Here is a 13,894-nt window from a genome sequence, read left to right on the forward strand (position 1 = left end):
TTAAGTGTGAGGTAGAGCCACAGATGTAATGTAGCTGAGTACCAGTACATCATAGTCCTACTGCTACTGTTATGGATGAAAGGACTTGACAGTGTTTTCAGCTGTTTAACTTGCTTCACCACCTACACCCAGGACATGCTACAGAAATAATGAATGCATCACTAACATTCATCCAACATTTTCTGCATCATGAGACACACAGCTGAAGCAGATTCACAGGGTTAGGGTTTAACTCAAAGGGCCAGGAGCTGTCTGCTTCTATCTTGCCTCTCAAATATGCAGATTTGCTGTTTTTTTTTTTTTTAATTTATAATCCTATGTTCAGCAGGGACTGTAATCCCTGGAGGGACTTTTAAATGTCAGTTATGTTGACTTTCTGTAAAGTGTGATGCTGCAGCACTGCTGAGGCCAGAACACGGTGTCCTGAACTTTATGAATGAGGGCTAAGTGGAGGGATATCTGTTTTCTTTGCATGATGAAATTATTCAGAATAACAAAGCTCTGTCATAGATTGCTTTTCCTGTCTGTTTCTTCTTTCAAACAGATCTCCTTAGTCTGGTGAAGACGAGACAATAAAGTGATCATGTGTGTATGTATGTAGACGGGTGAAACATTAGAGGAAAAACCAATATAAAGTATTAAAGTGTTTAGCAGGACAGCAGCGATGGATCCTGGCTCTCAGGAAGTCTAGTCTGGGGATGACATGCTGGTCTAAAGTCTCCTGTCACAGGTTAACTGGATTAACTGGGTTAAATGGAGGTCACAGCAGCAAACCTTCACTGTAAGAGGACAAGCAGACTCAAACCCTGCTGGTTACCAGAGACACTTCTACCCTCATTGTAGTGGTCAAGAGATCAGGTTTTTCCTTTAATCTGTCACTCGTGTGGATGTGTAGATACACAGTGGCGTCTCAAAGACATGCTTACATTCACATATTACATATTTTCCAACCCAGTCTCACAGCAATTCGTAAAATAGTCACAAAACTTATTCCATTGTTTCGTGTTCTGGGACACAATTTACCGACTTCTTCATGTTCCCCAGCACAGATTTCAAATCCAATACATGTCAACTGGAATCATCTATCGTGTCTGGGACACGTTTTTCCCATCAGACAGCGCATATGCTGGGATGTTTCTGTCGTTCTTGTCTTCCAACAGTCAGCATGAACCAGTTCTCCTGTTCTGGTCCGTCCACACTAATAACTACAGAGATCACTGTACAGACGTGTGGCCCACATGGACCAGCGCTAACATTCTGGACACACCGGCGCTGCTATGAGCTCCGTATTCATTCAAATAGAAAAGACAAGAAACATATCCAGGCAGAGAGAAGCTGTTCTGAGACCGCTCTGAAAGTGATCCCAACGATATCGCTAATAGCTACTATCGTTTATTTGTGGTAAAATAGAAGTGCTTTCACTGTGTTTGGGCTACATGCTCGTCGTTACTTTCATTTCTCTGTAAACGAATACAACTCTGAAAAGAAGGACACACGCAGGAAAACAGACTGGAACATGGACTGTAGTCACAGCGATTTATAATGTGACTGTTGTAACTGAGAGGCCAGCGGTGGGGAATGTATCTGCAGCTTTGTGCAGCTTTTAGCTAGCTCATCAAGGCTGGCTACGTTAGCTCCTCGCCTAGCTGCTGCTTCTTCTTCTATTGATTTGGCGGTTGGCATCCAATGTTCAGGTGCATTACCGCCACAAAAACATTACAGACCCTGTAGGACGGATCTCTTCTGGTGATGCTGCGCACTAACAGGGTTGCCTTAGCAACGAGTGCTAATTTCCCCCAAACACTGCCGGTGTGATAAAAACACAAAAAATACCACAATACGATGAACTCTTTTACACTTATTCCATACTACATGTTTTATACTTTAATAGTAGCACATTTGTCAGGACTTCAATCCGTTTATTTTAGTTTATTAATACAAAAACACAAGCCCAGTTGTAAGCCGCAAGAAGAACTACATATTTCATGGCGTGTCCAATCATGTTGTATTGTAACACTACTGGAAGTTGTAGTTCTTTTTTCAAAATAGCCGTTTCTCCTAAATGGAGGGTGAAATATAAAACTTTAGGTGCATTTAGGGGTTTAAATTGATGAGGAACATGTTTTTTGGACTGACTTACAAATGAGATTGATATATATAGGTGAAATTAAATGTCTACCATTTAATCTCATTTTAATAAGAAAAGCAACGAGTAACTACAACAGAGATCAGGCCTTGCTTGTACATATATGTGTGTGGCTCTTAGAGAGTGCTTATAACATTATAGTGTATTTATGGTAAATGAGAGGCCATGGAGTAACTACTATATATCTTAATCCATTTTTATCCGTGGGTTTCTCTTCAGCTTCTCCCTTAGACGCAGCGGCCACTTCAGGAGACAACGAAAGTGAACGTTTTGACACAAAGCAATAGATTACGTTTTTCACGAATTGTCATGAGACTGGATTACATTTTCACAGGTAGAGTCCATCAAAGCGGCATTAAAGCAAAAGGTGGCAAACAGATCGTGAGGAGTTCTCACATTAGTCACTGATTCACATTTAACTGAAATTATTAAGCTGATAAATTTGTATGAACAGATGTCTGCTGGGATGGCTTTTGGGACCTCACTGTGTGTTTGTAATACACATGTATGTGTATGTGCACCATTTTATTTCCCACCCAGAACTGACGTGATTAAAATTAACAAAATAATGATTATTGATATTATTATTATTTTGACAGTTTGTAATTTGGACTAATTCTTCCATAATCATCTTGAACTGATTATGATTTGGGAAACATAGGAATATACATTTGGAAAACCTTGAGTCATTTTCCATTTTATCCATGACTGTAATAACCACTAAGTTTGCAGGTAAAGTAGCTTTGCAAGTAAACCAGTGCCCTGAAGAGATTGTTAAATACTGATCCGTCAGCCTCCACAGTGAAGTGACTGTTCAGTAGATTTAAACTCCAGCATTAGTCGACTGCACCTGACACAGCGTTTCTATTAAAAGTATTGTTTATCTTTCCATCTCTCAGAAAATCACCTTTGACCAGTACAGGCGCCAGGTGAGTTGATGTATTTAATCAATAATGATTGAACTATTTATATTATTAAAGCAATGCCTGCGTTTCCTCCCTGTGTGTTATTGATGCGTTGAAGCTGGAAACGGTTTAAATCAGCTGCTGTGTGCAGGATAGTTCCCCAGACGGACGTCTGTGGATAGTTCTGAATGCTTTGCAATATAACACTTGGAATTGTACAAATTCAAATGACGTGCTTCTGTTTATTCCAGAATATATTCTATCAACAAGCCATCATGAGGTCAAAGGTGAAGTCCAGTGTTTCCATCGGAGCGTAAGTTCTTCTGATACCATTTAGAACCTGATAGGGCTTAAAACGATTTCTTGTTTCTTCTTATCATTTTAACTTAGCATCTTGTACCTGCATACAATTTCATGAATGAGAGATTTTTGCCTTGTAGATATTCACAAAGCATCCCACTACAGAACAAATCAGAATCAGATTTATTTGTCATTGCACATGTCACAAGTACAGAGCAACGGAATCACCAGTTACCTCCCGTCCAAGAAACATAAGAAGACGGTGACCAACAACAAGGGGAGGCAGGAGGGACAAACTGTTCAGGTCAGCCAGCATAAGAAGCGCCCTTTATTTTAGATAGGAAAAGGAAAAACAAGAGGGAAGACGAGGGACAGAAAAGGCAATTCCCAAACTAGGCTCCTCCAGGGGGCGCACAGTGTGGGATTAGGGAAAAAACACCTCAGCACATCAGCAACATGATAAACCATCACAACAAAACTCAAGACGCACATGTGGGAGGGTGTTGGGGAGGGGAGGTGTCACAGCTCAGACACTGGGGGGAGCGCGCAGCCACACGGAGCGTCGCATCAACCCGCAGCCACGAGGCGCGTCGCATCAGCGCACAGCCACGAGGCGCGTCGCATCAACCCGCAGCATCCTGCCCTGTAACGAGGGAGGGAGAGGGGGTGGAGCCAGCCAGGGGAGTCTAGGGGATGTGTGTGTGTTGTGTGTGTGTGTGTGTGTGTTGTGTGTGTTGTGTGTGTGTCTTCGTGTGTGTGTATGTGTAAGCCCATGGACTTCATTGCCGCCCAGACTCAACATCGTCTCTACCATCTGATGCTGGTGACGTGGAGGGGACCCTGAAGAGTTCTGGTCCAGAGACTAAGTTCACAGGAAGAGTAGGGTAGGGGAGGGCCGAGCATCTGTCTGCATAACATCCAGGAGAGTGTAGAGGTATCAGCCTTCCAAGGCCGAAGTGGGGGAGCCGAATGAAGATAAAGATTGTTTGGGTCAGGCCGACTTGTGATTTACCGTCAGTCCTTAAAGTCCCACTGGTTCTCTCTGTGATCCAAAAAGCCGAATTTGATGGCCCATTACATCCGGATCGGTTTGTCCAACTGCTCCAAGTTGGTGCCCATCTTGCGAATGAGTTCTGGAATCCCGTCCAGTTTGCGATTAAGTTCGCATATCGCTTGAGTCTGAGTGTTGGCAGCCCGAACTATTCCCTCAGTGACGGGCAGCTTCTCAATTGTCAAAACTGCTGCTATCATCTTCCAAACTTTGCGATAAAGCAGGAACTCCAAACAGCAGGAAGCCTGTTATCATGATCCCAATTAAGTAGACGTCTTCAACATCCTCCACGGAAAGGATAGAGAGGCACACGACCCTCCACTCCTGCCAGGAGTTCCATCAGGGCAGGCGGGCCCTCCTTTGTCTTCTCGTCGAGAAAATTGGATTAATTGCGTTGAGCGACCAGCTGATCAAATCCATGATTTCAGCTTCGGAGAGAAATGCAGAGAAAGGCTCTGATAGATTCAGACAGAGACAGCACAGGACAAAGAGAAGCAAGCAGGGCAGATAAGGGCAAAGTAGGGAGCGAGAGAAAAAGCGTCGGCCTTCGTTGAGAGCAGGAAGAGAACGTGATCTCGTGAAGCGATCTGTTTGAACTGGTTCGGCGTTGGCACAGAGGTTTTGAGGATTCCATTGGTCTGGTTCATGACCTTCAACCTGGAGCTTCCCATGACCTAAACTTTATGACAACTTTGTTCTTTTTCTTTGTTCTTTGTTTTTCACTGGATTTTACAAACTGGGAAGCATCGAATGTACATTTTTTAAAACAGCTGGACAGACATCATCCATTGTTTCACATCTCTGTGCTCATATATGCAGGAGTGACATGGAGGCTTGTGCTATGTTGTTGTGTTTGTTGTAGTTGAGATGTGATAACACAACGAGATGTTTGACAGATCAGAGGAGGCGACAGCTGCTTGACTGAAAACTAACTCTCCCTCCAGCCAACCTTGTCCTACAAAAACAACCTTCTTATAGGACTAAGCTGCATTCTCATTTACACTCTGGGTTAGGGTTAGGCTTCGTAGGTTTCAGATTTCAGTTTGGTTTGGCGTAGGCACCAACACCCTTGGTTAGGGTCGGGTTTAAAATACAGACTTTTCACAACATGTTTGAAGCTTCTCCTTCATCTTCTGGGTTACCAGGGTTACGGATCTCAGCTCATGTAATATATGACTGGTTGTCTGAAAAGGACTGACAGTAAAACCATGACATAGAAATGAGAAATTGGAAAATAGAAATGCAATACATTTATTTTTTCTCTCAGGACATCCATTTTTAGGAAACCAGACTGCGGGAACTTCAAAGACAACTTTGAACTCGAAAATTTCCAAGCTTCTATTGAAAACATATGATGGAGCAGCTCCAAAAATTAGAGCTCCAGCGGCCCAATTTCATGCATGTTGACTCCACAGAGAAGCAGATGTTCTGATGACATGACAGAATTCACAGACGTGAACATTGAGCCACCAATTGCGTTGGCAAATGATATCTGAAAGATCAGTGTTAGGGTAGATGGTGCTTGGCTGGCTATTCTGTGTAACCTTCTGACTAAACAGCCTCTCAGCCTGTTGGCATTTACCCTCCACTGGCACCTCTTCCTGAAGGGTGCTGAAATGTAGCTTTCGACAAAGTATGTGGAGGACAGTGGAAGATTTAAAGGCTCAGTTACAGGTTGGTAGGTTCTTGTAATGGAAAATGACTAATTGGTTCTGTCTCCACAGGTTGGTCAAATACATCACTACCTACAAGAACCACGACCCATTCCTAGCTCCTTGCCTCCCCAGCAACCCCTGGCAAACCGACCATGATGCATACTGGAGTCTTAACACGAGAAGGTGAAGGACACGGTTTCGCTTTCTGTTTGTTGTTTCACAACAGTTCTAAAAGGTTTCCATTCCAAACTGTTTATAGTGACTGTAGTCAGGACTTTCAGAGGGAATGATGAGGAGATGTTGGATCAGATGGTACAGACACCAAAATTACTTTTAACTTTTTATCAATCAAAACAAATGTAAGCTTTTCAGTTGTGTTATTTTCATTGTCTTGTATTGACTGATGTTGCTATGTCATGAATTTTTGACACAATTCTGCACCATGAATCTTTTCTGGCTTGTTTTACTGCATGTTTATTTAAGTGTAACTTCAACAGTCAGTGACTGAGCCTGTGTCTGTGCTCAGAGTTGATCTTCCTACGAAGATGCGAGTCGAGCGCTGGTCCTTCAGCTTGTTCGAGCTTCTGAGCGACCTGCGAGGCCGAGACGACTTCAAGATCTTCCTCAAGAAGGAGTTCAGCGGTATGTTACCGAGCTGCAGGGAACACATCTCATTCAGGATGGTGCATGAGTGTTCCTCACGTGGCTGAGAGATGACAGCTCTCAACATACGCTTTAGTTTTAGGCTGTGACACATTTACACAAGTCGTTCTTTTATTTTCTGAACTTACTCACAGTTTGCAATGCATACCAAGAAGTTCTCCAACCATTAATTGATTGTATGTGAAGAAATGCTTGAAAGGCCAGTGTCAGACCTCTATTTCACACAAATAAGAAATGGGCCACTGTAAACCCCACAGAACATGTAACAGGAACCAAAGACTGAACTCAGCAGTAGAACTAAGGGAGGTGTATGATGCAGTGTCTAAACTGGGACACTCTATGTTTTAGTGGAGAAGTGAGCAAGAAAGAGCGATTCTACATATTTGTCAGGTTCTCTATGCAGGAAACACAAATATGATTTATGTAAATAAAATCATGCATGTCAAAACTCAAATCATATCTGTGCTAATAGTGGATGAACCAAACTTGTGTGTGTGTGTGTGTGTGTGTGTGTGTGTGTACACCAGGTGAGAACTTGGCTTTCTGGGAAGCAGCTGAAGAACTGAAGTTGGGAACTGCGTCTTCGATGTCAACAAAAGCGGAGACCATCTTCAAGTAGGAATGATTTGTTTTACATTCTGAGTGTTTGGTCACCAGAACGGAGCAGGACAGGCGTCTTGTTTTCATTCATCTGGCACCACTTCACTGTGGAGTCGTGTGTGTCAGACTGATTTCAGGGACAATTCAAACTCAGTATAAACGCAAATGTCATGTTTTTGCGTGATCTTCATAAAAGAATTAAACCATGTGGGCACAAGAGACAAGAGAGCCAGAGTTGAAAAACAAAAACTTTCATAAGAATCAAAGTTTCAAAAGTATTATATTTCTGAACATTCAGTGAACTGTACTTCCCCTCTTTTGACGTTTAGCTATACATATATATATATAGATACCAGTAGCATATGTGTAATGATGTGAGGGCGGTGTACGCAGGACCTTCCTGGCCCCCGGAGCCCCTCGCTGGATCAACATCGATGGCAGGACAATGGGTCTGACAGTGAAGGGTCTGGACCATCCCCACCGATACGTTCTGGAGGCAGCTCAGACACACGTCTTCTTGCTCATGAAAAAGGTGCGTCTCTTTCTGGACCAATAGCCAGTGTTGATGTTAATTATCAGTGTGTGCTGCTGATGAATACCAATAAGTGATTTGTGATTCATTAGATGAATGAAGCATCTCTTCAGACCAAACGTGGTTCATATGACACGTTGGATGGAGGCTGCAGCAGTCGTCAGAACAATTTTTGATTTCAGTTTTATAATAATAATAATAAACTTTATTTATAGAGCACTTTTCAATAAAATAAATTAAAATTAAAATACAGTAAGCACACAGAATAATCGATGAAAGTAGAAAGCACACACAAAAAGCAGGAAGCTAACATTTTATTCACATAGCGCAGTTTACAACACGTTATCGCACAGCGCTTAACGTAGTCAGGTATGGACCTCACAGGTTTAAACAGAGAACCCAACAGTCCAGAGCAGCCTTTGGACTCCCTCTGAGCAAGTGGTTGGCAACGGTGGGAAGGAACCAAAACCCTCCAAGGGAGGAGAAAAACCTCCGGCAGAACCAGGCTCAGGGAAGGAGGCCATCTGCCTCGACCGGTTGGGTGAGAGCGGGGAAAAAAGATCAGACGCTGCTGCTGCTTCACATCAAAGCTGCGACATTGTCGATACCATGTGAGACTGAGGTCATCAGCTGTCTACTGTTCTTTCATTGACACAGGACACGTTCTTCCGTTACCTCAAGTCACCTGTGTACAAAGATATCCAGAAGAAGGCACTGAACCCTGAGACTCATAACTTCAGGTTGGTATTACCCGAACCCTGGCCCAGTGAGGATACTGCCTGAAGAGTTGTCCCTACCCACAACATACGGACTTGATCCTGCTTATGTCACAGCCACGTGGAAACAAAATGCTCAAGATTCAACGTTATCTGCATTGTTCCACTGTAGGGAACATTTACTCAGCAAGAGTTCACATATGAACAGAATAAAAACAAAGAACACCAATAAATAACAATCTAATGCAGGGAATTCAAATACAAAATGCAAATGTAAAAAGGTAGAGCCAAAACAGGCACAGCGCTAGTTTTCATTAAACATATCAATAGCAGGGTGTCCCTATAGCTCCCCGAGCTGAGCAGCATGAACAGTTCCCTTTGCTGCAGGTCTCTCTCTGCTGCTCTAAATAAAGGCAAAAGCCCAGTATAGATGTATATATATATACACATGTATACTGGGCTTTTGCCTTTATGTATATATAAAACAAAACATATCAATAGCAGAGTAGAAAACAGAATGGGGCACACTGATTCATTCATAGCTATAATTTCAGCTCCACCGTGTCTTTGTCTGAGTCAAAGTGGACAAAAGTATGAAGCAAATAGTCACATTCAATGTAAACCAGGTGTACAGTTGTCACTAGATAGTTACTTAAATGTGGTCTCAAACCTACTGGATGTTGAATCCAAATGTGAGAGTTGCCAAAGACAGTGTTTAGATGTTACACCCACAACACCAATTCAGAAACTGTAACGCAGAAATAAAAGTACAAAAGTTAAGAACAAACAACTGTCAAAGGTGACATGCAGAGAAAATCTGACAGACAAGTCGTTTATTTGTGTCAGAGAGCTACGATCTTGTCAGAAACAGAACAAACTTCCTGTAAAGTTACACAGAGTAGAAAAGGCTTTAAAATGTGCTTGTGATGCTTGTTGTTTGTCCTCATGATCGTGGCATTTAAAGCCCAAACTCACACAAACACTCGATGTAGCTTCCAGCTACCAGAAAGGTTTTATCCTCTAAAGAGGCATTACAGCAGCTATCAGCGAGACAGGAGGCTTCATGAGAAAAATGGTGAAAAACAAAACAAGAGACTGTAGAAAAAACTGCAATGGAAAATAAATCCATCGTCTTCTGAAAATGTAATTTTACATCTTCATGAAATGGAGCTTTGAAATGTAATATCTTCAGTTCATATAAAATAGAAACATGACATTTTCTCAAATAACCCGCAGAAATTCATTTGGCCATGTTGGGAAGATTGTACACATAAATACAGCAACAAACACCTTCAGCGCATATAGAAAGTATTTAACCCCTTTGCAAATGTCCCCCTTTTATGTCTTTTTAAAATTTGATATGTTGGAAAGATGTGAAACAAAAACAGCTGTGAGGGTGTCTCTTTACCATCATCTTGAGTTCATCATGTTCCTTATTCCACCCCAGTCCAGCCCAGCTGGAGCAAAATGCCAACAGCCGCAGTCCAGGCATCCATCCCATCATCCTGTGGCAGCAGGAGGAGGAGGAAAAGGCCAAAGCCGCCGCTGCCTCTGCTCCGGTGGACGTCAAGGCCGTGATGAGCAAGATAGACAGGAAGAAGTAACACAGCTGAAACACAGGAACCAGCCCTGCAGGGTTCGCTGCACTCATCTGTCATGTCAATGAAACAAGTTGGAAAGTCTATTAAACGACGACAAGACAGAAAGAGAAAAATTACAAGGAATAGACACAAAACAATGAATGTTACAAAGATGTGCAACAAAAACACAAACAAATACAAAACAAGCAAAAAGAGATGCAAGTAAAAAGCCCAAAGAAATACAAAATGGAGGATTGTGTCTGTGCACAGTTTTTATTGACATTCAGAATTCTGTCAGAGGAGATTATAGCATCCCATAAGGCTGAAAACGCTGGTTTTATGAGAGTGACATGCAGTGAGTCTGTATTCAGATGTGTATCATCAAACGTTAAATCATTAAATACATGACACTGTATCATTACTATATTTAATATTATTGTTGTTGTTGTGACACAAGCATTTGCAGAGTCAGCATTTTTTGATTTTGGCTAGAAGCAGACTGAACAGTTAGAGTTTGTGATCGTTATCTATTCTATGTACAGGGTTAGGGTTACACGATAAAACTAACAGTGTTGGGGTGATCCTATAATAATAATAAACTTTATTTATATAGCACTTTTCAAAGCAGGGTTACAAAGTGCTGTACAGATTCAAAGAGAAGTGTGAGGAACTATAAAACTAACAGTGTAAGAAAATACTGAAGTCCCACATCTTACGATTGTGTACAATCCAAAGGGATCAATAAAGTTCTGTTGTATTCGATTCTATGCTATTCTTGCTACAGTACATGTGCAAATAGAACTGTGACTGCACATACTGCTGTCCACTAGACATGCTTTTTGACATGTAGGCCTCATGATTATTAAATTATCTGTGCTCTGCCAGCTGTCATGTTGGTTCTAGTCAAAATGCACAACAGCATGCCAGTGCATCTAAAGAAGAGTGAAATGTTCTCTATGAAATATCAGTGCAGTCTGTAAATGTGGAGACTTCAGACTGTGCATGTTAGGACACATTATGGTGACTTCTTGTGTTTATTAGTATGAAATGATGAATTATGAATAAATTATAAATGACCATTTTAACAGCAGATTGTTGGAATTAGTTGGATTTTTTTTCTTTTCTGTACATTGCAAGACAACATAAGGTAAAGGAACCTGATCAGTGCCACAGCTGCACAGGTGACACTCAAACTACACTGAACAGTGTTGTGTATTTATGATAGTAAGCTGTCAAATGTCGCTGTAACAACAGCTACTTCTGCTCATAGAGGTGCAGCTCATCAAACTGATCAGGACCTCTGATAGTAGGAGAGTTTTACTGCTCAGACTCTTTAGATTTATCTCATACTGGGATTCTGACTTTCAAATGTTAGAAGATTCAAACATGGGCTGCATTACAAATTGGAATATGTAATTTAAATTGAGCAGGCAAGACAGTGTTGGCTGCATTATGGGAAGTGTTTGTGGAACTTTAGTCATATTTGCTACCTTAAGTCAGGAATCCGGATGTTTTAGCATCTGGTGCTTGGACTTCAACAACTGTGCTTTTGAACCTTTATGGAAATATGAAATCATAAAACCCCTTTAAGGCTGCCGGGGCACATCTTTTGAAATGAATGCTCTCATGCATTCAGATCAGGCAATGAGACAGAGTGCAAAGCTGCAAAGCTATTGTCAAGAACTCCCTAATGACAGGCAGGTGGACACAAATGCTCGACACGGAGGAGGTTTAGGCAAAAAGGCAGGTTTATTACCGTTCAGGGTTCGGTACACAGAAGGTCAATCAGATCAGGCAGAGGTATCCAGAAATCGAGAGGCAAAAGGCAAGGTCCAAAAAACAGAAACGAGGTCGCGAACAGACAGACTATGACTTGACTTTGAAATAACGCTGGTACGAGGACTGTGAAGTGCAACGAACTGGCGACGAGACAGTGAGACACACAGAGTGATATACACGAGGTAATGAGGGGAGATGGGAAACAGGTGCGGGGAGGTAATCAGGGAACAGGTGAGACGAGACAGGTACAGGAAGTAAAGCTGAACAAAAACAACTGGTGAAATGACTTCAAAATAAAACAGGAAAGACAAGACATAAAACGTGCACACAAACAGAAACTTGACGGACATGACAAGTATGGCCTGAGGAAAGCCATCACAGTGGCCAAGAGGCCGTACAGAGAGAAGCTGGACGGCTTCTGCTCTACTGCTGACTCTGGGAGGATGTGGCATGGCACTGCAAGCCATTTGAAAAACCCGCTTTGAGGCCTCCAACTGTAGCACAGAGTCTAGACACACACACACACACCTGGACCACCCACCTCCTCTCTGCTCCACCAGCTGTCTCATCGGGCCAGGTACACAGAGCTCTGAGGAAGAACAACCCCCGCAAGGCAGCAGGACCAGACAGCATCCCTGGGTGGGCCGTCCGAGCATACGCTGACGAGCTGGCTGTTGTTCTCACCACTATCTTCAACCTTTCCCTCAGCCAGAGCACCGTTCCATCATGCTTTAAGACCACAACCATTGTCTCCCTCCCCAAGAAGAGTTCCCCAACCTGCTTGAATGACGACAGGCCAGTGGCACTCACCAATCATCGCAACGTGTTTTGAGAGAGTGCTAATAGCCCACATTCAGAGCAGCATTACAGACAACCTGGACCCCCTGCAGGATGCCTACAAGCCAAATAGATCAACCTCAGATGCCATCGCTGCTGCCCTCCACTCTCTCACATCTGGAAAACAAAGACTCCTACACCAGGATACTCTTTGCTGAGTACAGCTCCGCTTTCAACACGGCCATCCCCCAGAAACTCACCCACAAAGTGTCCACGCTTGGTCTGCACCTCTGTGACTGGCTCCTAGACTTCCTGACTGGCAGGCCCCAGTCTGTCAGGATGGGAAACAGGACTTCAGCCAGCATCATCACAAACATCGGCACACCACAGGGATGTGTCCTCAGCCCCATCCTCTATACCCTGTTTACTCATGATTGTGTCGCCTCCCACAAAGACAACATCCTCCTGAAGTTCGCGGATGACGCTGCAGTGATAGGACGTGTGGTGTCTGACACGCTACCCCCAATACTCTGGAATGTTTTGATAAACTGAACAGGTCAGAGGTCAATATAGGGGGTCATCTCAGAGCCTAAAAGTTGGGGGGTTGCCCATATGGTTCGAATGATTGGTTTCTGTGACAAAAACAACTCCCCTGTATAAGCCAGTGGCTTTGTCTATTCAGGACAGTGATTCATTTTGGCTTCGAATCCTCTCACAGACGTCTGAGATATTGTACTTGTTTGAATAAACTTTTTTATATATCAACAAGACGGTATCAACGGAGAATTTCTTCAGCATCTTCACATCATCGCTAGACAATAAACAGACATATCACTGGAGGGGAAGAAGCGGCCTACAGGAGGGAGGTGGTCAGCCTAGTGTCATGGTGCAACCTCACCCTCAACACGGACAAGACCAAGGAGCTAATAGTGGATATGAGGAAGGAGAGGAGACCTCATCGACCACTGTTCATCCGGGAGCTTGAGGTGGAGCGGGTGAGCAGCTTCAAATACCTGGGTGTCCACATCAGCAAGGACCTCACCTGGACACTCAACACTACACAGCTCGTCAAGAAAGCACAACAGCGGCTGTACTTCCTGAGGAGGCTGAGGAGGTTTGGTATGTCTCAGCTTCTACAGATGCACTATTGAGAGCATCTTGACCAGCTGTATCACCATGTGGTACGGCAG

The 13,894-nt window shown here is 43.1% G+C and overlaps 1 protein-coding gene across 1 annotated transcript in view; it reads left to right on the plus strand.

Annotated features, from left to right (window-relative positions):
- Nucleotides 1-10,297, plus strand: part of LOC103360720 (regulator of G-protein signaling 9-like) — a 19,216-nt gene extending 8,919 nt beyond the window's left edge. The window contains exons 5-13 of the mRNA XM_008286598.1: nucleotides 2,481-2,527; nucleotides 3,021-3,075; nucleotides 3,303-3,364; nucleotides 6,127-6,240; nucleotides 6,584-6,699; nucleotides 7,248-7,335; nucleotides 7,714-7,852; nucleotides 8,510-8,592; nucleotides 10,016-10,297. Coding sequence (XP_008284820.1) covers nucleotides 2,481-2,527; nucleotides 3,021-3,075; nucleotides 3,303-3,364; nucleotides 6,127-6,240; nucleotides 6,584-6,699; nucleotides 7,248-7,335; nucleotides 7,714-7,852; nucleotides 8,510-8,592; nucleotides 10,016-10,172 — 861 coding nt within the window. The 3' untranslated portion in view covers nucleotides 10,173-10,297. The remainder of the gene's footprint in view (nucleotides 1-2,480; nucleotides 2,528-3,020; nucleotides 3,076-3,302; nucleotides 3,365-6,126; nucleotides 6,241-6,583; nucleotides 6,700-7,247; nucleotides 7,336-7,713; nucleotides 7,853-8,509; nucleotides 8,593-10,015) is intronic.
- Nucleotides 10,298-13,894: the final 3,597 nt, after the last annotated feature.

Source organism: Stegastes partitus, unplaced genomic scaffold, assembly GCF_000690725.1.
Source record: "Stegastes partitus isolate 25-593 unplaced genomic scaffold, Stegastes_partitus-1.0.2 Scaffold459, whole genome shotgun sequence".
Classification (NCBI taxonomy): Eukaryota; Metazoa; Chordata; class Actinopteri; family Pomacentridae; genus Stegastes; species Stegastes partitus.